At 38.8% G+C, this 24637-nt stretch overlaps 1 protein-coding gene across 4 annotated transcripts in view; it reads left to right on the top strand.

The window, feature by feature from the left end:
- Positions 1-24637, top strand: part of LOC114294519 (Tetratricopeptide repeat (TPR)-like superfamily protein) — a 78717-nt gene that overhangs the window by 32092 nt on the left and 21988 nt on the right. For all 4 annotated transcript variants that reach the window (XR_014366733.1, XM_082925292.1, XM_082925293.1 and 1 more), the window contains one exon: positions 14437-14499. Coding sequence is in view for 3 of the 4 variants with exons in the window: in XM_082925292.1 (XP_082781418.1) it covers positions 14437-14499 (63 nt within the window). In the remaining variant the exon portion in view is untranslated. The remainder of the gene's footprint in view (positions 1-14436; positions 14500-24637) is intronic.

The following is a 24637-nucleotide window of genomic DNA, read 5'->3' as shown; positions in this document are numbered from 1 at the left end:
GCACAATATTCATCTTCAAATATATGCTCAACTCCCTTTCAATTTGAGCCCAGTTACTGGAAAAATCACATCTAACACAGACGACAGCCCTCTCCATATCGACCCGTAAAGTGCTCATTCGATTCTCATTGAACAAGTCGACAAACATCCTTCCTCTGATTCTGGTTCGACAGTTCTACACCTCCTGATTGTTGTTTCTGTTTCAGTCAGAGCCCTAGCCCTTCACATGAAGCAGTTGTGTCTCACACAGACTTGCGACATAGACCTGTGACTACCCAGAAGCAGTCATATCTCTTCTTTACTTTGTTTATCTCTGTGATTCTGATACGATACTTCTCTGATTCTAGATTTCGACTGTTTGGACTGCGTTTTACCGCTGGTATTTCTTGTTACTCTGAGTTTATTTGTTGCTTTGATTATTGCAATATGGCAGAAGATAAGATGCAAGCTATTAGTTTTCGATTAGATGGTACCAATTACTCTTTTATTGGTCTAACGTGATGAAGAATTTTGTGATGGGTAAAGGCATGTGGGGTTATATTGTTGGTATGACTGTTAGACCTAGAGAATCCATAGAAACTGAAACTGAAATTGCCAAATGGGATAAGGAGAATGCACAAATTCTTACCTGGTTTCGTAATTTGGTTCAACCTAGCATTGGGATGAATTTTTCTAAATATAACACAGCCAAGGAGATTTGGGACCATCTGAAAACTATGTATCTTGAGTCTGATTTTGCAAAACAGTATGAACTTGAGATGTCTATCTGCAGTGCCATTCAATGAAATGACAACCTACTGGGATCAACTTGCTTTTATGGAGCCTACATATTTGCAACTACTTGACAGTTACACGAAGTATAGGGAGAAACAGCGGCTTGTCCAGTTTTTGATGGCTCTTTGTGATCAGTTTGAGTCCCTTCGTGGGGCTATTCTACATCGGAGTCCTTTGCCTTCTGTGGATGCTGCTGTTTGGGAACTTATTGCTGGAGAAACTAGATTCAAAGTCGCCTATGTTGCCTCTCTGTCTCAGTCTGTGTTTGCAGCTCCTCCACTCTTAACCACTCCTCCCTCTCAGTTGGTTCAGGTTACTGGCAAACCTAAACCTCATGTTGCTATGGATGAGTGCAGCTTTTGTTATCACAAGGGCCATTGGAAGCATACGTGCTCTAAGCTTTTGCAACCTAAGGACCGTGGGTTTCCTCACTCATCCTCTCACCCCTTGCCACAGCCATCTTGCTCTAACACAGCACTGGTCACCCCTGTTTCTAGCACTAGTTCCTCTCCTACCATGCAGTCCATGTTCAAGTAGTTTCAGTCATTCATGCTGGTCATTCAGAGGGACAATCCTCCCAGGCTTCTGCTATGACCACTACTTGGTTAGGTTTGCCTAGGTTTTCTCCCTCCGGTATAGTTAAAATTATATGAAGAAATTTAAGAATGGAGAGAGACAGAGAGAGAGAGAGATAAAACCCAAAATTAGGTTTTTCCTCTATCACCATATGTATTTATACTAAAAGCAAATAAGTGAATGAGTACAAAACTACCATTCGTCTAACTTAACACTCCCTCTCAAATTGGTGTATAGATATCTCTCATGCCCAACTTGCACACAATGGGATGAAACACCTTACTACCTAACCTTTCAGCGAAAACATCGGCTAACTGATCTTCTGATGGAACAAAAGGCATACAATCACGCCACTACTTAATTTTTTCTTATAAAATGTCTGTCAATCTCGATGTGCTTAGTCCTATCATACTAGACTGAATTATGGGCAATGATGATAGAGGCCTTATTATCACAATACAATGTCATTGGTCCACTATTTAACAATTCTATGTCAGTCAATAAAACTTGAAGCTACATAAGCTCACAAATGACATTTGCTATAGCTTGATATTTTGCTTCCGCACTCAACCTCACAACAACCGCTTGCTTCTTACTTCACCAAGTCACCAAATTCCCTCCTACAAAAGTACAATTAGCAGAAGTAGACCTCCTATCATCAACTGCACCAGCCCAATTTGCATCAAAGAAGGCCTCCAACCTCGAATGACCATGATTGGAGAACAAGATCTCTTTTCTAGGCACTGATTTGAGGTATCTGAGGTTCCAATTAACTGCATCCAAATGACCTGTTTGTAGGTCATGAATAAATTGGCTTACAACACCAACTGCATATGCAATATCTGGCCTAGTATAAGAAATATATATTAATCTCCCTACAAGCCTCTGATATCTTTCCTTATCCACATGATCTCCATCACTACTGCTAAGCTTGTGATTGGCCCCTCAATAGGGGAATCTGTCAGTCTACATCCCAACATGTCTACTTCCTCAAGTAGATCTAAGATGTAGTTTCTTTGGGAGATAAAGATGCCCTTATTTGATCTAGCAATCTCAATCCCAAGGAAGTACCGTAAAGGCCCAAGGTCTTTGATTTCAAATTCCTTGGAAAGTCGAGCTTTAATTTGGGACATTTCCTCTATGTTACCAGGCACCACTATGTCATCGACATAAACAACAAGTATAGTAATTTTATCTCCACACCATTAAACGAACATAGTATGATCAACACGACTTTGCTTGTATTCAAATCTTAGCAGCGCCTTAAGAACTTGTTAAACCAAGCTCTAGGAGACTGTTTCAACCAATAGAATGCCTTCTTTAACCGATAGACCTTCCTATTGGTGGTTGGAGACGAAAAACCTAGAGGAACATCGATGTACACTTCTTCTAGATCACCATGGAAGAAGACATTTTTTACATTCAATTGTTGCAATGGTTATCCCAGATTTGCTGCATAGGACAAGAGGAACAAATAGAACTCATCTTTGCCACCGGCGCAAAGGTCTCCTGATAGTCAATGCCATAAGTCTGAGCGAACCTTTTAGCAACCAACCTCGCCTTATGCCTCTCAATAGTCCTATTGGTTTTTTTCTTAATTTTAAACACCCATTTGCATCCCACAGGTCTTTTGTCCAATGGTAGAGAAACTAACTCCCAAGTGCCATACTCAAAGTCCTCATCTTCTCTGAAGTAGCTTGTTTCCACCTAGGATCATTGAGTGCTTCCTTCCAATCCTACGGAATAGGTATAGAGGACAAAGACAAAACAAAACAAAGGCATGGTATGGCAGAGTTGGAATCATATGACACAAATTTCGAAATAGGATGTTGAGTACAAGTTCTAACTCCTTTCCTAATAGCAGTATGTAGATTTGAATCATCAACTTGATGGACATCATTAATAGTAGTAGTAACCAAAGACTCATTACCTGAAGACTCCATGGAAGAATCAGTAACTAGAGTTGGAGATGGTGATTGGCATGGCGGCACATAGGTTGACTGTTCTCTTTGTCGCCGAGACTAGGTCTTGAGATCTAGTCTATCCAACCTACTAGACTTCCCCTAAACACACTCATTCTTGTCGTTTTCACCACATGTCTCCTCTCCCTCACAACAAATAGTAGGAAAAAACAATGGATCAAAACAATCTCTTTCGTAGTACAAACCTTCCACTGAAGAGATTGCCCTCAAAAGAAAGGCTTAGACTCACAAAAAGTGACATCCATAGTAACATAGGCTTTGCGAGAGTGAGGATAATAACACTTGTAGCCTTTCTGAGTGAAGGAATAACCAATGAAGACACACCACAAAGCCTTAGGATCTAGTTTGCTTCGAGTGGAACGAGAGGAGTGAACAAAGCAAACACAACCAAACACTTTAGGAGAGAGAGATAGGAGGAATTGAAGTGTGGGGAAGAATGTCAAGTGGGCGCTAAAACTAGAGACACTAGATGGCATGAGGTTAATAAGGTACGTAACGGTTAGGACAACATCACCCTAGAACGGTTTAGGAACTCTCATCGTGAACATAAGATCACGAGCAACCTCAAGAAGATGACAGTTTTTTTGTTCGGCAACACCATTTTGTTTAGGGGTACAAACACAACTGGTTTGATAAAGAACACCATGGACCTCAAGATAGGCCCGAAAGTCTCCATCAATATATTCAGTGTCATTGTCACTTTGAAGGACTTTAATGGGGGTGACAAATTGATTAAGAACCATCTTATGAAATGTCTGAAAGCAAGAAAAGACTAAAAGCGAAGCAAGTAAACCTAAGTCACCCATGAATAACAGTCAATAAAAGTAACAAACCAATGATAACCAGACACTGACATAACATGAGAGGGACCCCACACATCAAAATGAATAACCATAAACGGAAGCATACTTTTATTAATTGAAGGATAACAAGAACGTTTAAGTTTCACAAACTCACAAGCATCACAATGAAAATTGTTCCTATGACAATCTTTCACTAAACTGGGAAAATGTTATCTACAATAGAAATAGAGGAATGGCCTAAACGCCTATGCCACTAATGTAAAAGAGGAAGTAATGAAAGGCCACTCGTCTGAAGAGCATGGCTGGAAGATCTTGTGGAGGAGAAGGGAGATCCAACATCCAAATAATATAAGCCCCCATGTGCTCTACTAGTGCCAATCGTTCTCCTCGTAGTTAGTTCCTAAAATACATAATGAGAAGGATAAAAGATTACAAAACAATTTAAGGAATTGGTAATGTGACTATAGATAGTAAATTAGTAGAGAACTTGGTGACATGAAGAACATATGAGAGAGAAATAGAGGGTGAACAATGAATAGAGCCTATCCCTCGGTTAGGACGACAATGTAACTTCCAATAATGTTCCTAATCATGTCGTTCTTTCTGACAATAATCACAAGTAATCTGATTACGATCACTAGAGGGAACTTTACCCCTAGACTTGGACTGACCAAATTTCCCATCTGTGGGATTAGACGAAACAGCTAAAATAGATCAATCTTCGAGGGGCTAATGAACCATAGCACTCCGCGTACTCTCTTCTTGCAGAACACAAGCATAAGCCTCACGCATGGTAGGGAACAGATGGTGGCCGAGAACCTGAACACGGATCTGATCATACTCTATGTTAAGACCAACCATGAAATCCTAGACATGCTCCTTTAACACCATTTGCTGAACTATAGGGGCATCTTGGGAATAGACAACCTGGAAGTTTTGATAATAATCAAGTTATTGCCATAAACTGCTCAACTCTATATAGTACTCAACAAGAGACTTATCTTTCTGATCGAATCCCTGAATCTTTTTTGCAGTTCGTAGGCAAAGGTATCATTACTCTATTGAGAATACGTTTGAGTGGCAACCATCTAGATCTCATGAGCATTATCCATCAAAACAAAAGAACAACTAATGCTGGGATTTATAGAATGCAGGTCATGACAAGAGCATTCTTCTTATTTCATTCGTCACAAGCTGGTTCATCCTCCTTGGGAGCCTTAGTAACTCCTATTGTGTAACGCAACATGCCACGAGCAGTAATGGCCAACTGAAAAGAATGGGACCAAACCGGATATTTGGTGCCATCCAACTTGAAGTAAGATAAAGAGAGGAGTCATCACCAAGAGCTACACTAGAACCCAAACCTTTTGCCTCAGTACCCCCAAGATGTAACCTTCGTTAGCCATGAATTAAGAACACAACTATATCAAAAAATGGAGATAAAATAGTGACAACCTCAAGTTTGTGGGGGTGGTGTGGATTGAGAGATGGTTGATTTGTATAAAGGTTAAAAATGTAATTGAGTAATACGATAAAGTTGTAATAAAAAAATGATGTGTACTGAGAGGATTGAAGTGTGTAAATAGAATTTCCCTTACACTAATAAGCAAATAAGTGAATAACTACAAAACTACCATTCATCTAACTTAACAGGTATCTCTCCTCTCACGTTGATTCTTTATTCCGGTTGTTCTCATCATATGACCCCTGTTGTCTCTCTCCTTAGTCATTGTATTTTTCCATTGCTAATGGTTCCCTTATGTCTGTTAGTTCCATTGGTTCGGTCCCTTCCCCATACCTCTCCCACTCTAATGTATTTTATGTTCCTAAATTATTTCGTAGTTTCTTTTCTATTAGTCAATTATTTGACTCTAGGTTTGATATTATTTTCTCTTCTTCTACTTGTGTTGTGCAGATCGGTTGTCCCTAGGGCTGCAAATGAACCGAGCCGAGTTGAGCTTTGCTGAGCTCGAGCTCGGCTAGTTTACTTATCGAGTTTGTTGATTGAGCTCGAGCTCGGCTCGATAAGAAACTGGGCTGGAGCTCGGCTTGACTCGACTCGTTAACATTAATGAAACTCGAGCTGAGCTTGGCTTGGCTCGGCTCGGCTCGGCTCGGTTTGATAATTTTTTTAAAAAAATATTATTTATATTATTTAATATATAAATAATGTATTTATACTATTATTTATATATTATTTAATATATAAATTATATATTTGTTATATAATTTAAATAAAGGTAAACGAGCTGAGCTTGATGAGCCGAGCTTATGCGAGCTCGAGCTCGGCTCGTTTACTAAACGAGCCTAATATTCGAACTTGAGCTTGGATCGTTCTCGGATCGTTTGCTAAACGAACCGAGCCGAGCTTGTTCATGAACAGCTCGGTTCATTTGCTGCCCTAGTTGTCCCAAGGGTAAATTGGGATTGGGCATAGAGTTGGGGACCTATTTGTCTTGGAGAGCTTGCATGTCCCTTTAGAGTCTACTTCCACTGTAATGTCTTCCTTTAGTTGAAATTTTGTTTCTTCTCGTTTTTATCTTTGGCGTTCTAAATTAGGGCATTTGTCTAATGATCACTTCGAAATTTTATTACAATTTGGCTGTTTAAGTAATATTTAGTTAGGGATATTTTAGAATGTAGTGGTTGTAAGTTTGCAAAAATGTGAACTCTTCCCTTTAATAAAAGTAATTATATTTCACTGAGTCCTTTTCACCAAGTTCATACTAATGTGTATTTCCCTGTTGTCACGACAGGTGGTTCTTAGTATTATGTCTCTTTTGTTGATGACTATAGTCGGTTTACATGGGTTTACCTAATGTCACGCAAATTGGATTTTTATAAAATTTACTCCGCCTTTCACTCCATGATTCACATAGTTTTCTAGCACCATCAAAATTCTTCGGTCTGACTTAGGGGATGAGTATTTTCTGTCTGAGTTTACTGAGTTCTTAGCTCAACATGGAACCATTCATGAGTCTTCTTGTTTTGATACTCCTGCCAAAAATGGTGGAGCTAAATGGAAACATCGTCATCTTCTTGATGAAACCCATTCTTTTTTTCTGTCTTCATCTGTACGTTGTCTTCTGGGGTGTCCTATGTGTTTTCTAGAGGTATGTTATTCATTAAAAGGGGTTACCGCTGTTATGATCTTGTGACTTGCAAACTCTATGTATCTCGTAATGTTTTTTTTTTGGAAAAACTGCCCTACTTCACTTTGTGTTTTCTTGGGGTATGGTATTCATTAAAAGGGGTTACCGTTGTTATGATCTTGTGACTTGCAAACCCTATGTGCCTCGTAATGTTATTTTTTTTTGGAAAAATTGCCCTACTTCACTCTTTCGTCTTCCTCTGTTTCACTTACTAAGGACGAATTGGTTCATCTCGATCCATTTCCTTCTGATGTCCCTCATGATGAGTTTGTCTCTACCCTTGAGGTTTTTGATCTTCGTGCTCCCTCCCCACCTCCTCTTTCTCTCCTATACAAGCAATGCCAGACACCTCCTGCCTTCGAGCTCTGCTAATCCTCCTATTGCCTCTTTGGCTCTTGATTTGCCTGTTCGTATGAATACTCCTTGTGATGGTCTCCCTCTAGTATGATTAGGTTTTTCTAATACATGTTTCTTTTTGTCCCATCTTTTTTTCTTTATTGTTTCCATACTTTGAGCCCAGGTCTTGTAAAGAAGCGTGTCATGATCCAATTGGGTGGCACTATGAATGGTGAGTTGACTACTCTTGCTAAGACTTCGAATTGGGAGTTGGTTTCTTTGCTTGTTGGCAAGAATCTTGCTGGGTGTAAATGGGTGTACAAGGTTAACAAGCATTCTGATGGTTCTTTGGAAAGGTATAAAGCTTGCTTGGTCGCCAAAGGTTTCTCTCAAGAGTATGAGATTGACTATGAAGAGACTTTTGCTTCCGTTGCTAAGATGACCATAGTCTGCACTCTTTATCTCTTTGGCTGCTATGTCTCATTGGCCACTCTTTCAGTTAGATGTCAAGAATGCCTTCCTCAACAGCTATCTTGTAGAAGAAGTCTATATGCGACCTCCCTCTGGCCTCACTTATTCCACTAGTCTTGTGTGTCGTCTTCGTTGAGCTCTTTATGGGCTTAAATAGTCTCCTCGGGCTTTGTATAATATGATCATTTTCACTTTGTCGCTCTGCAACTTGGCTTCTACCCTAGCATGCACGATTATGCTCTCTTCATCTGTCGCACTTCTATTGTCTTTGTTCTTCTCCTATTATATGTGGATGATATGATCATTACTAGTTCTAATCTCCTTGCTATTCAGGGTGTCAAGTGCCAGCTCTTCTATGAATTTCAATTAAAGATTTGGATCCTTTTCGGTATTTGCTTGATATTGAGGTGGCCTCCTCTTCTACGGGGTATTATTCGTCCCAAACTAAATATGCTAGTGACATCCTTTCTTGGGTTCCTCTCACTGACAAGGTTGTTGATACTCTGATTGAATTGCTTGCTTAGTTCCCTATTTCTGATGGCGTGCCTCTTAATGATCCCACTCCCCGTCGTGAGCTTGTTGGTTGTTTGGTCTATCTCACTGTGACTTGCCCTGACATTTCCTATGTTGTTCACATCTCAACTAGTTTGGTTCTCCTCCTTGCTCTACTTATTGGGCTGGTCTCTTACGCACTCTCCGTTACATTCGTGATACTTTGCTCCAGTGTTTGCTGCTGCTCCTCGGATTTCACCTTTCGTGCTTATGCTGATACTGATTGGGCTAGGGATATCTTTGATTTCAAGTCTACTTTTGATTTTTCTTGGCGATTCTCTCATCTCCTGGACAAGCAAGAAACCATCTGCTATTGTTCATTCTACTACCGAGGCTGAATATTGTGTGTGGGATCTGAAGGCGGTGTCTAGCGAGCCCAACAGTTTAAATCCTCGGTCTGGTTCCACAGGTGCAATGTGGAACGAAATGATCGTGCAGATTTGGCAAATCCATAGAACAATCCACTAATTCACAAGAAGTGCCAAAAATGGACTACACTAGATTCAGAGTCGCCACTTAATCTTTTAAAAAAATTAGGAAACCCATGACTCGTTTCAAAGGCCATAGTTCATCGTAACCAAAGTGTCTCAACTCAGGAGTTTAGTTATGAGGGGAGAAGGTCATGAATTGAATACCCCACTCGCCCGATCACAGATCAGCCTCTATTAGTCCTTGATATGAGAACTATTAACATGATATGATCATATAAACCCAATTATCTATGAAGCACCAACACTTCAAAACAAATGCCGTATCCGTGTTGGACACGGACATTTCGGGGATACGCGGACACGGTGGGGACATGTATGGGATGCACTGTCACGACCCAAACCCGGTACCCAAAGGTTCGGCGTTGCAACAAGATAATAAAATAAAATAGTTCTAAAATGTTTGTAGTAGTAGCACAAGCGGATAAATTAAATAAACTAAAGTAAAATAAATGGGTACCAAAAGTTCATTAACAAGGAAAATAGTCATTTGGGCTTTTTATTTTATTACAAGAGTGCGATCAGAAATACAAATAATAAGAGGAAAAAAAACACTGCGATTCATCCCCCATCTTGATTCTGGTAAATGTCGTCACCTGAAAGGGGTAACAGTTATAAGCATATAGCAGAGTGAGAAATATTATACTGTGAGTATAGGGGCACAAAATAACCATGGATAATTATTTAAGCTAAAACATTAACATAACTTAATTTAGATAAACAAATTATTTAAGTGGAAGAAATTGAAATACAGAAATTATGTAAATAACTACAACCACGGTACAGAACAAAACATAACATAAGCCACTGGAGTGACAAACAGAAAAGAGGTCAATGGATCTATGACAAACAGATGACCATAAAGTGGCCAAACAGAAGCCAATGGTTTATTTAAGTCCCCCAAGGTATGGGACTCCTGTGGTGGCACTTATAGTAAATAAATATTTATAAAATCATTGTCAAATAATTTATAAAATGTAAACAAACATATCAATGGGTTTCAATTTAAGCAAATAGAGTTTAGAAAATAATCAACGTAATTGAATAGTAATATAATTTATAAAACACAATTTACGTAAAATAAATTATGGTAACTCAAAATATGCATAAAATATATTATGGTAACTCAAGGTATAATACAACTCACCTTGCAGTTACTTCGAAATTAACCTTGACTCACTCCTGTTTCTAAGGCTCCTCTACAACTTGAATCCCTTATACGTGTGATTCTTGCTTGAATGCCCCTTACTACAGCATCAACCCTCCATATTTATACATGACTAAGTGTGAGGCCCAAGCAAAAGAAGCATACACGTAGGTAATCTCCCTTCTTGCCACCTGTTTCACCCCTCAGGTTTTAACCCCTAAATTTCCCAAGAGTCACTTAACTCTTTCACGCAAGAAAAAAATTGATTTGGCTTCTCACAATTGGTACGGTTATTACCCTCTTGGTAATTTACAATGATCCCTAAAATTATGTATGATTATATGTTAGGTTCACGTCTAAAAATCTCACCACCAAACTATAAAACCTCACTTACCGCTTACTAAAATATTTAATATTAAAAATGTTGTGTCCCACAATCTATCCCTTTGAACAAAAATGTCTAATATTTTTAAATTAAGAACAACTAACGTTTTAAACCACAAGCTTTCACTAAGCACTTTTGGATATACTAAGGAATTCTATTTATTTATTTATGTATTTATTTATTATTATTATTATTTTATATATATGTGTGTCCTATGGAATATAATTACGGTATTTAATTAAATTAAAAAAAATAGGGTGTCACATGCACCACATGGCGTGCCCCCTTATTTAATTAATTTATTTTTAGGGGACATGCCGGAGACACTTCGGGGGCACATTAGGGACATGCCAAGTTGTCTTTTCTCCCATTTTATTTAGTGCTTTGATGAATGTTTAATGTTTATTATTCTTTTGTTAGATTTAAATACTTAATAGATCATCCATAAAAAAGATATAAACTGCAAGTGTTAATTTACAAGTGTTTTTAAATAAATATAGAATCAGAGTTGGTTTTTGTTAATATTGATTGTTTGTGGATGTAATATTAATAAAGATAGCAAATAAAAATATATGAAAACATATTTTATTGCCGTGTTCCCGTTGCGTCCATGTCCTCATTTCTGAAATCATTATGTCCGCATCCAAGTTCCTGTCCGTGTTTCTTAGTCAATTATTAATACTATGCGAAGTTAGACAAGTATAGACCAAATCACCTACTTTGGGATGCTCTAATCTCTTGCCATTTGAAAGGGTTTGAAAGTAGAAATCTCATGAAAAATCGAGATAACCGTCATGCGAAGAGATTGGAGTCATTCGAACGTAGGTAGTAAGGCCTCAATACAATAGACAAATATGGAGATATATCACATAAGCACTTAGCCTCATGGTAGTATTCAAAACATAGTGAGAAGCAATCACAAGCAGGATGCAAAGATGAAAGAGGCTCACCCTATACTCATCTACACCATGCCAAGAGTGTAAAAGGTTAGAAATCAATGCATGATCCTACATGCCAGACAAAATGATATGCAAAGGAGGGTGAAAGAAAACTCATCGGGTACTCCAGCCAAGCGCAACAGAAAACAACTAATTAGAAACATGCATGATCCTAGATACGATAACTAATGCATGATTTGCAATGGTTCCTAGGAGCTCAGATACTAATAAGATAGCATGTGAATCATCGAAGCTACACACCACGTAACTATCAAAATATAATGATAGCATTTCGAATGCATGATTCTATACTAAACATGTAAATGTTATGAAAATGAAATAAAGCCAAAATAAGATAAAGTGGAGGAGAGGTAGAGAGTATAGGTAGGGAGAAAAGAAACTCATTTCAATGCACACCACGGATATAATGAATAATAACAAAGAAAATGTAATAAAATGAAATAAAGGGAACTTCGACGAGGAAAGAGAGATTCTCACCCTCAACTCATGAAAATCAGTATAAACTACCCAAATTCATGAAATATAGTGACAAGAGGGGAGATTCAATCTATCCTCAAGGAGAAAGTACATCAACAATAATCTATAAGGCGATAAAAAAAAGGCTCCAATGAGGATAGAAAGATTCTCTCTAACGCATGAAAAGGGGTATAAACTACCTGGATGCATGAGATAGTGATGAGAGGGGAGATTCAATCGACTCTCACGAAGGAAACCCTGCCTGGGCTTCAATATCAGCAAAAACCAATCAAAATAACAGAATAAAGGGAGACTCTAGTGAGAAGAGAAAGGTTTCCTCCTCCTACTCATGGAAATGAGTACGAGCTACTCAAATCCATGTAAAATGGGTTCGGGGGGAGAGAACCAATCTCTTCTCATGGAGGAAACCGTGCATGAGTTTCTAGCCCATAATGAATCAAGAAAAAGCAATTTGAACTTGGCCAAAGTCACTATATAGGCCTCTACTAACTATAGAAAGGGAGTAAAGAAGAGAGAATCCAATTATATTGTCAACAACCCAACAATGATCTGATCTCAAGAAAGCTTCAAAAAGAAAAGAAAAGAGATAGAAATTGCAAGAAACTTAAGAATGGAAGCAGGGATTACCTATAAGCTAGTGGAGATTGGGCCCAAGTTGGTCACAAACTCTAATCCAAGCTTCCTCTGGCCAGTATAGATCTCTAGCTCCAAGTCTCCAAGCAAAGGGATGAAGAGGATAGTCCAAGTGTAACAATTCCAATGTCCAAATCTCACTCGAATTTGTTAATTACCTAATTAACTAAGTCATTATCTCAAAGGTCGAATCTCTTGGGAATTAAAATTTTTGGAACCCTTAATCCTCCAAAGAGGGGGTTTTATAGGCTTGGGAGGCTTGGAATAGGCGTGTGCATCCCTTAGGATCCGGATGACATATTCCAAGATCTTTGGGACACCTCACAAGAAAGTTATTTGGCTGACGTCAAATATTTTGTGCCGGATAAGACTTATCCAGCCAGTATAGAGTTGTTCAGTGCTTTTCCTCAGAAAGTTGTCCGGCAAAGCATAAATGGTCTGGTCGTGCGTTGCCGGAGACTTACGTGTGCTGCCGGATAGAAGTTATCCCACGTGTTTTGAAAAGATGTTCGGCCGACCTAGTCTTATTCCGCAGATTTTCTTGAAAGGTTTTTCATGTTTTCTCATTCATTCTAGCTTTTTAATCTGACTCTTTTGAAAAGCGGATAATACATTTTTGGAAAACATACTATTAAGAATGGGCAAAATGAATGAAAAAGTACCAATTGCCTTAAAAACATTTTGAAAATAGGTTTTAAGAGTCCATGAAATCTTTTGGCTAAAACGGGTGTAGGGAAGGTTTGTCACTCTCCATCCCTGACTTGTTAACTTGAAATGATCTCCGATTTCTTCATCGGGAGCTTTTTATAGAGCGCCCAAGTCTTAAGGCCTGTCAAAAATGGAGTGTCTGCACTATTGCTCATGCTACTTCTAGGATTGTGTGGCTTCGTTTGTTCAATCTGATGTGGGTGTTTTGTTTTCTTGTCCTATCTCGTTGTACTATGATAATCAGAGTGCTCTTCAGGTTGCTCATAATTTTGTCTTCATGGGCGCATGAAGCATATTGAGATAGATTGCCACTTCGTTCATTAGCACTGTTAGGTTGGCACCATTACTCTTTCCTTTGTGCCTTCATCTCTTTAGTTGGCTGACTTCTTCACTAAGACTCACACAACTGCTCATTTTCTGTTTTTTCTTGGCAAACTCTCTATGTTCTTCGTGCTCGCATTATGAGTTTGAGGGGGCAGGGGGGTTGGAGAAGTGTGTAGTTTAGTCTTATGTTATTTATTCTATTATTTGAGGGTAGTTTAGTCTTGTTTAATGTAATTAGGCACTTAGGGTTTTCTTATTTGCTATTTAAATTGTATCTTTGTTTATTATTCAGATTATCAATAATATAATATTTGTACATACTTCGTATCAGTGTCATGCCCTGATTTTTTGAAAATTGCCTTGTTGGTGAGTTTTATCTTGTTATATTCGTGTCTCATGTCAATCCATGCTTCTTAGGCATGCACACCCAGACAAATGTACATGCAATGTGCTTTTGTGAATGCTTGAGAGCATTGTTCACTTAACTGAGTTTGTGATCATTTTGTTGTAGTATCATGTATTTCTTCTGCAATACTCTATTTAATTTCATTTTTATCAAATTCTGTTGTATTTTTGTCCTTAGTTATGATCGTTTTAATCTTGTCATTGCCGTGTGTTGTGAGCTTCATGGTGAACTCTTCTAACAACATTGAGCATGCTTGGTGGCAGACTAGGCTTCAACAATATGAGTCAATGCTTGCTGCCTCTCCAGAAGATCCAGCTGCACTTGAAGTGAGTTGTTGCACTGTGCAAGAGATTAATGGTGTTCTCTTCTTAGTATTTCCTGCATAATTTAATGTATAAGTTTTCTAGCTACATGTGACTAACTCTAACAATGCCTACATATTTTGATGCTTAATTGGATTCTTTCCAGTAAGAGTTGACATTTTTATAGGTTATCATGTTTTGGAAAAAGGTTTCCAAATTATTGTCCCTCTTTATAAGTAAGATGGAGAGTCCAGCCTCACCCAACCTGATTATTGGTTTGTAACGAAAATCAAACTACTGACAGGTTTACTAAAGAAAAAATTATGAGTTTCGGAAGAAAATTACATATACCAAAATTCTGTAATCATTTTTCTGGTTTGGTATAGCTTTGTTGGGCTAGGGACTTCAGTGGACTCTACCAAACCCATTTGTATTGTTTTCTGTAAGTAATCTGCAATGTTTTACTTTCCGGGTACAGTTGGTGGGCCCAATTCAACTTCTTCTGGCTCTACTTCTTATTATGGGCAATTGCTGCAACAGAATAAGCATAAAAGCTTCCCAACTAGAAACAGCACTGCTAGGAATTTGATATTTTCTGCTCTTCTCTTCATTTTTTTTATTTTTATTTTTGTTAGTTAGTTTTAATTCCAACTACAAACCAAGGATTGGTTCCAATGACCTGCTAATAATCTGAATAATTGTTGATAAGTGATTACTTGTGTTTTCTTTTGATGCATGCTAAACTTCAAATAACTTTATGCAGCATTTTACTAGCTTGATATTCGATTTTGTGTTCATGATCTATTATTTTTTGTGTAAGAGACCAAGCATCAGCTTTTCAAGACTTTATTGGATTCACCTGGCCTCCTTTGACCCAACTCCTAACCCTTTGCCTGGCCTCAATAAGTTCTTTTGTTGTTTCATAGAGTAAAAGGAGACCAGTGTGTTGCCATTTAATGACTGAGCTGGCGAGTACTTTTTTGGCGTGATAGATCTTAGCTGCTCTTTACTTTAACTTGGTGAGACCACTGTCCGATGTGTGCAGGCCACAACAATAACTTATAGACTTGTGGAGACTTGATTGCACTATCATCAACAATTTAACATTTTCAACTATGGGAAGAATAATAAGGATTTGTGGCAAACAAATGTGAATACTTCCACTCATCTCCAAAATAGTGTGTTTAGAGGAAGTAACATGAAGACTAGCGACCTTTTACCTGATGGAGCATTGATGTTAATTTTCTTGAGTACAAGAAAAGCCTAAAAGGCACTTTGTAGCATGAGTTCTTGTTTTTATCGTAGGTTGAGAGATCAAGGACAAAGAAAACAGTTCCAAACAAAAAAGAAAGTTAAAGAGGAATAGTAGAAAACAATGGCTGACCTGGAAACAATTTGAAGAACAGTCGATTAAATATCCATCGTCTTGTCTCTCAACTTGTTAATTACATGGTCCTAGAAATTTTCTATGTTGAAAGTAAAGCGTTTGACCAATGAATTGAAATGTAACAAGGAAAAAAGTTTGCCATGGTGAAGTGCCAGCACTGCATCCAATGGAAGAAGTGGAGCTATGGTTTGATTCTTATGTCTTGAAAAAAAAAAATCGAGAGCTTGTTGGTTTACCTAAAGTGGACTTTGTTCGAGAAGTAAAGAAAAATGTGACCTTGTGAGATTTCATCCTTTATTATGCAGAGTGGATAACTGTAGGTGTAACACTTGTGTTCTTTAAACCTTTGGAAAGTGTATTTAATTTCCATTTCTTTTGTCATTTAGATCTTTGGGTTGTTGTATCATTGTTTTGGTGGAGTAAAAATTCGATCTAGACTTGTTAGGATTGTTCGTTCGCGCTTGGTTTTGTCGAAAGTTCATTAGGAACCTAGAAATCTAGCTCTGGGTGTTGACACTACGCTCTTGGGGCCGACACCTGCTTCCTTTTCTTTTTCTCTCTTGTTGTTCTGCTTACTGGTGTTGACACCACCTCTTTTGGGTGTCGACACCACATGGCCTGAGTGTTAGGTGTGACACTACTGCTTTGTAGTATCGACATCTAGGCCAGTTGGTGTCGACACCCCATCTGTTTCTTCTTTCTTGTTTCACTTCTGCAGCAAGGTGTTGACACTCCACTTGGAGGTGTCAACATTTGACAGTAGCGCCCATATTTTTTCAGTTGCGTTTTTTGGTCTTTTCTTTTTGGGTCTTTGGCCTATTTTTGGTTGACTATAGGACAGATATTTTATTATTGACCTAGTACTATAAATAGGACCCACTTGATTTTAATTCAAACTTTTTAACTAGTCGATTGCATTTCAATTTTGAGAGGGAAATTTTCCCACAAAATTCCTTTGTGGCTGCCAACACCCCATTTGTTTTGTGTGGTCAAATGTACTGATATATAGCTTGATTGAGATATGCTTGTCTTAGCAACTTTTCTTCTTTTCTATGTTGTTAGAGAGGTAGATACACAACACAAACACACCTCCCCCTCCCTCTTGCAGCCGAGAGTTCTTCCCCCTCTCTTTTGATTTTGATTTTTGATTTATTTTCTCCATGGAACATCATTACCTGTCAACCCTTCTAGTTTCCTTGGCTATTTTTGAAGACTTTGGTGGAGTTCTTAGTACTTAAAGCCCTCTTAGAAGTTCGACTCAAATCTTGTTGTTGATGACATTACTCTCTACACCATTTGTCTTGTTCTCGTTTGGTGATGGTCCCTTTGAACTTATGAAGAGGGTTGGACCAGTCGCTTATAGACCGATACTACCGGATGGGTTGAAAATTCACCCAACATTTCATGTGAGTTTCTTAAAGCCTTATCATGAAGATATGGTGAATGCTGAGAGGAAGCAAACAAAGAGATCCCCACTAGTGGTCTGAAAATAGTTTGACAAGGAGGTTGAAAGAATTCTTGATCACAGGACGGAGGACATGAGCAAAAAGAACAGGAGAACCTATTACTTGGTAAAATGGAAAGGTCTACCTGAATCTGATACTAGTTAGGAGAAAGATGTCAAGCTATGGCAATTTGAAAAACAAGTGCCTTTGTACTTGAAGACCCTACCAATGAGAACATTGGCTTCTTCTGGTGGGGTTGGTTTGTAAGCACCTTGAGTTTTGAGGGCTAGTTGGCTGACATTTGGTGGCACCTTGCATCTATGTCAGACCATGACCAAGGCATGAGGGAGGCATACCAATGTGACAAGCTAGGCAAAGAATTGTTGTTCGGCGGCGGGCACTCAACCTTTGGCCAAGTGTGAGCAACATGATAGATGCAAGGCACCAATGTGACCTGAATGTTGGGCTGCAGTACACTTGGGGGTTTAAGACAATCAGATGGCTGGACATGGGCTTGACCAAGACCTACAGATGACACTCGGGACTCTGTTTGGCTGGTGAGATGGGCAGCTCGAATTGTCTTAGGCATAGACAGGGCAGACATAATTATAGGGGCGATTATGGGCGGTTATTCAAGACCAAGGCAACTAGCAAGGGACAAACAAGGATGAATTGTAGAGGCAATTGGTGGTAGTTAAAACTACTAGCTTGTTCTTGTTAAGTTTTGTACTTGAGGGTAATAGTGTCATTGTACTTATTCCCTTGTTATTATAAATACATGTGTTCAGAGGCAAGAAACCTAATTAGGTTTCATGCCTCCTATTCTAGCAAATCTCTCTCTCTCACTCAACTCTTGTGCATTAGTTTTAACTTGGTATCAGAGCAAAGCACTTATTTTGTTCTTTTATTTATTATTATTTTCTTTTTTCCTTTTACCAGTTCTTGTTTTTTTCTTGCTCTTGATCAATAATGTTAAAAAAAAAAAAAAAAAAAATCCTACCATCCTCGACTAGAGTAGGAGAGTTCCTAGAAAAATTTTCAAAAAATTTGGTTTTTAGTTGCCTATTTTTTCGATTTTTCTTTATTTTTTGAAAAAATAGGTCTGTTTTTTCAATTCCAACGCTCTGTCAGTTATTGGTTGAATTCATCACTTGGGTTCCTCTCTAAGGCTACCGACTGGATGCTTCTTGGTCCCCTTTGGCTTCGGTTGATGATTCTAGATGTTTTTTGTGCGTCATTTTGCTTCATAGTGCTGTTAGGCGCGGACAGGTTAGGCATTTTTGCATTTTTCTTCCAAATTGTCTTGTTCTGCTCCTATGCTGGCCTTATTTTGATATTGTTGGGCTGTGGTTATTGGGAAATATTTACTCTTGCCGGATTTCTTCGACTCGTTGTGGTTGTCTTGGTTTTTGGGTGTGTTAGTCCTGTTTTAGTCCATGGCCGATGATGTAAGACCCTTGTTAGTAGCAAGGTGAAAGAGTCAGTTCCCTCTGTCTCTTTGGTGATACTTCCTCTCTTCATCTTACTTTAATCAAGTTAGACGGCACCAATTACTTGGTTTGGTCGCACTCCTTTCAATTTGCCATTACTGCTCTGGTTACATCAAAGGAGTTACTAAGGCTCCCAAGGAGGATGGACAAGCCTGAAATAAGTGGCATAAGAAGAATGCTCTTGTCATGACTTGGCTCATTAATTCTATCCATCCTAATATTAGCTGCTCCTTTGTTTTGATGGATGTTACTCATGAGATATGACTATTGTTGCTCAGATGTATTCCCAGTGTGGTAATGATGCCTAGGCCTACGAGTTATGAAAGAAAATACGGGGTTTTGATCAGAAGGATATGTCTCTTGCTGAGTGCTATGTCGAGTTGAGTATTTTGTGGCAAGAGCATGACTATTACCAGAACTTTCAAGCTATTTGTTCTCAAGATGCTACTACCTTTCAGAAGATGGTGTCAAAGGAGAGGGTCTATGATTTTCTTGCTTGTCTTAACATTGAGTATGATTAGATTCGTATTCAGATTCTTGGCCGAGATCCTTTTCCCACTGTGTGAGACATATGCTTATGTTCTACAGGAAGAAAGCAGGCGTAGGCATATCCTTTCTTGTTGATGGGTCTTTATCTTCTGTGTTTGGGACATGCTATGTTCATTGCTCCTTCTCTATGTCTATTTCTTCTGTTCTTCATGTTCCCCAGTTCTCTACCAATTTACTCTCGATTAGCCGTTTTACCAATTCGCTAAATTGTTCTATAACCTTTTATCCTTCTCATTGTGTTTTTCTAGAGCTAGGTATGAGGAGAACGATTAGTAGTGGTAAAGCACATAGGGACTTGTACTTTCTAGATGCTACACTTTCCTTTCTTGGATCTTCTCATCTGGATCTTCAAGCAACTGGCTCTTCCGCTCTTCCTTTGTTACATCAGTGACATAGGAATGTAGGACATCCCTCTATTTTTGTTTTAGACAAAAAATTTCCTACTTTAGTAAGAATTGTCATAGGAATAATTTTCATTGTGATGCTTGTGAGTTTGCTAAGCATAAACGTTCTTGTTATCCTTTAATTAATAAAATAAGTCTTTTTCCTTTTATGGTTATTCATTCTCATATATCGGGTCCCTCTCTTGTTATGTCAGTATCTGGTTATCGGTGGTTTGTCACTTTCATTGATTGTTATTCTCGTGTGACTTGGGTTGACTTACTCCGAACAAAAAATGAGGTTTTTTTTCTTGTTTTTAGACATTTCATAAGATGGTTCTTACTCAATTTGCTATCCCTATTAGAGTCCTCGGGAGTGACAATGGCATTGAATATATTGCTGGTGCGTTTCGAGACCCATTGTATTCTTTGTGAAACCAGTTGTGTTGGTACTCTTGAATAGAATGGTGTTGTCGGACTCGAGAACTGTTGAGGTTGCTAGTGCTCTCATGCTCACGATGCATGTTCCTAAACCATACTAGGGTGATGTGGTCCTTACTGCTACATATCTTATTACTCGCATGCCTTTGAGTGTCCTCCAGTTTCAACACCCTCTTGACCTTCTTCTCCGCACCTCTGTTTCCCCTGCTTCTCTCCCACCTAAGGTGTTTGGTTGTGTTTACTTCGTCCATTTCTCTCGTCCCACTCGCAACAAACTTGATCCCAAGGCCCTGAGTTGTATTTTTCTCAGTTATTCCTCTACTAAAAAAGGCTATTGGTGCTATGACTCTCACTCTTGCAAGGTTTATGTTTCTATGGATTACTGTCTGTGAGTCTGAGTCATTCTTCCAGGGATCATTTCTTCAGGGGGAAGTCTCTACTCAAGAAGAGATTGGTTTCTCGGACTCTGGTTTTTCCTTCCACTTCCACTAGTTGTGAGGGGGAGAGTGAGCCATGTAGTGGGGGGGAGATAATTGTTCAGGAAGTCTAGTTGGTTGGATAGATCGGATCTCAAGACCTACTCTCGGTGACAGAGGTGACATGCCAATCATCTCCATCTCCAAATTCAAGTAATGAGTCATTGGTTACTAATTCTTCTATCGCTGCTAGTGATGTTCATAAAGTTGATGAATCAGATCTTCCTATTACTATTAGGAAAGGAGTTAGAACTTGTACTCAACATCCCATATCTCATTTTATGTCATATGATTCATTATCTCTGTCGTGTCGTGCCTTTGTGTTGTCTTTATTATCTATTCCGCAGGGTTGGAAGAAGTTGTAGTGATCCTAAGTGGAAAGAAGCTATGGCAGAGGAGATGAGAGCATTGAGTGAGAATGGTACTTGGGAGTTAGTTTCTCTACCAACCGAGAAAAGGCTTGTGGGGTGCAAATGGGTGTTCACAGTTAAGCTAAAAGATGATGGGATCATTGAGAGATATAAGACGAGGCTAGTTGCTAAAGGGTTCACTCAGACCTATAGTATTGACTATCAGGAGACCTTTGCTGTAACGCCCTCAAAATAACAACAATAAACCCATCTAATAAGACATACATTTACATATAAACTAACCACATTCTTTCATTCATTAGAGTTCCATTACATAAGTATTACATGTTAACCTCATAACAAAATGCCCTACGGGCTTACAGCTTTCCAAGTTAACACTTGGATTCAACAAAGAGTTCTAACTCGTTTACACATTAAGCCCTTGGCTTGAAATTACATGTAATACATCAAAAAGTAAAACGACCAAAACTATGCCCGCCACTAGCCTCTCAGCTATGTCCTTGGAGGTGGCATGCTTCCTGCACCTGAAAATGATATTCCCATATAGGGTGAGCCACAGCCCAGTAGAAATACGCTAAACCAACCATGGACAATGACTAAAACATTAGCAATTGATAGTTGGTCAACACTGATACAATCACATAAATTACATATTTATGTCAACGACTTACAAGTCCCAATTACTTTTCATTTTCCCTTTTTCAACAGATAAGCATGCTAGCTCTATCATTATTTCCACAGATATGTATAAAAACTATATCTCACATTCAGATAAGCATAAAAGCTATATCCACATTCTCAACAGATATGTATATCAACAATATCCACAGATAAGCATACAAGCTGTATCCACATTCTACAACAGATATGTATATCAACAATATCCACAGATAAGCATACAAGCTGTACCCACACTTCACCAAGATAAGCATATGAGCTCTATCTTCACTTCTCTAGACAAGCATATGAGCTCTGTCTACGGAGTTCATCCCCTATCTCCTCCCAATACCTATCCGGTTTAGAGGTACATCCCCTATCTTCCCCTAAACCGCGGAGTACATCCCCTATCTCCTCCTCTACACATAACGTATATAAACACATTGGTTCTATATACAATCATACAATACATACAATTAATGTATTCAATTAACCGTCAAGTTCCATGACACATTTCATTGATTAGTTTCAGTTTACCTAATCATCATGCATTGTCTACAACAATCACGACTATCCTCCACCGATAGCCCAAAGCAGTTATTTCTAAACAGAAAATAAACGCACAATAGATATTCAATCAACATTTCATTCCTCATTCTTCTCAATTAATTATCCCAATTAATTAAACAATGTAATTAGGTCAATTCTCATAATTAACATTTCAACCCTTAGGTTCCATTTTCATCAATGATTCAACAATCATTCCATTTTTCTATGCCAAACATGCATCTAGGTTTATTATGAATAAAACCCCAACTTTTGTAAAATTACACAAAAGCCCCAAACTTTTACAAAATTACCAAACCAAGCCCAACATCTCAAAATACCAAAGTTTAAAGACAAAACCCATAGAGAGGAGTAGGATATCCCTACCTTGAAGTTTAAGCCACAAAGGAGATGAAGACTCCAAGATCAACTTGCTCCAAATCCAAACTTTTTCAGATTAAATCGAAGCTCTCAACACCCTCTATCTTTTTAACAAAGGCCCTAGGCTAGATTCACACTCTAGGGAGATCAAATCTTAGAGAGAATATAATTTTAGAGAGAGAGAGTGTCGGATTAAGGGTTTGCTCAAAGAAAAGAAGTGAAAAAGTGATGTTTTAGACGCTGCTGTCCGCTGATATAAAACACTCTCGCTCGAGCGAAGGATTGGTCGCTCGAGCGACAAGACACAGAAAACTCTCGCTCGAGCCAAGAAGTTCTCGATCGAGCGAAGAAAAACCCAGACCGCTCGAGCCACGAAAAGCTCGCTCGAGCCAGAAACTACAACTCTCAGGTCCAGAACCGGGGCAACACTACTCTCGCTCGAGCGACAAACTCCTCGCTCGAGCGAAGGACCAAAAATCTGGGCAGCAACACTAGGCTCCCAAGCACAACCAACCTGTAACAAACCTGCCCAACACATCCCATAACTCAAAATACAAAGTAAAGAGGATGCAAACTAGGAAAGAAACAACTACCAACATTCACGGACACATGTCCGGATCACTGTACAACAAGGGTAAACCCGGGATCGCTATATTTGCTCCAGTGGTTAAGATGAAATCCATTCATGTCCTTTCTTGTGCAGCAAATTTTGGATGGCCATTATAGCAATTGGATGTGAAGAATGCATTTCTTTATGGGGATCTAGAAGAAGAAGTGTACATGGATGTCCATCTAGGTTTTCTTTCTCCAGTCACTGAGGAGAACATTTTCCAGTTAAAGAAGGCCTTGTATGGGTTGAAACAATCTCTTAGGGCTTGTTTCGACAAGTTCCTTAAGGTGATGCTCAGATTTGGGTATAAGTAAAGTCTTGCAAATCATACTTTGTTCATCAAACGGAGTGGAGACTAGCTCACTATACTTATTGTTTTTGTGGATGACATTGTGGTGACAGGGAATGATGAAGAGGAAGTGTCCAAAGTCAAAGCTCAACTTTTCAGGAAATTTGAAATCAAAGATCTTTGTCCTTTATGGTATTTTCTTGGAATTGAGATTTCTAGATCAGAAAGGGGCATTTTTATTTCTCAAAGGAAGTATATCTTGGATTTACTTGAGAAAGGCATGCTGGGATGTAGACCGGCTGATTCTCCTATAGAGGCTAATCATAGGCTCAATAGTGACGGAGATCCTATAAACAAGGAGAGATATCAAAGGCTTATGGGAAGACTGATATACCTTTCTCATACCAGGCCAGATATTGCATATGTCATTGATGTTGTTAGCCAATACATGCCTGATCCTCAAACGGGGCATTTGGATGCAGTTTATCGAATTTTAAGGTATCTCAAATCAGCGCATGGAAAGGCATCTTATATTCCAATCATGGTCCTTTAAGGTTAGAGGCCTTCACCAATGTAGATTGGGTTGGTGCTATTGATGATAGGAGGTTTACTACAGGCTATTGTACATTTGTAGGAGGAAATTTGGTGACTTGTCGGAGTAAGAAGCAGTCAATTGTTGCCAGATCGAGTGCAAAAGCAGAGTATCAAGCCATGGCGCTTGGCATTTGTGAGTTGATGCAACTTAAAGTTTTACTGGCTGACCTAGGATTGTTGAGTGGTGGTCCCATGTGACTGTATTCTGATAATAAGGCCGCTATTAACATTGCTCATAATCCGATGGAGCATGATAGGACCAAACACATCAAGATTGATAGACATTTTATCAAGGAGACAGTGAATACTGGCATCATTTGTTTGTCTTTTGTCACATCTAAAAATTAGTTAGGTGTGATGTGTTTACCAAAAGGTTAGGGAGGAAATTGTTTCATCCTATTGTATGCAAGTTGGGCATGGGAGATATCTATGCACCAACTTGAGAGGGAGTGTTATGTACTTGAGGGTATTAGTGTCATTGTACTCATTCCCTTATTATCATAAATACATGTGTTTAGAGAGGGAAGAAACCTAATTAGGTTTTGT

The sequence above is a fragment of the Camellia sinensis genome, chromosome 4 (assembly GCF_055761805.1).
Source record: "Camellia sinensis isolate YWXY chromosome 4, ASM5576180v1, whole genome shotgun sequence".
Taxonomy (NCBI): domain Eukaryota; kingdom Viridiplantae; phylum Streptophyta; class Magnoliopsida; order Ericales; family Theaceae; genus Camellia; species Camellia sinensis.
The sequence above is the reverse complement of the archived record's forward strand: the minus strand, read 5'-3'. Positions and strand labels throughout refer to the sequence as shown.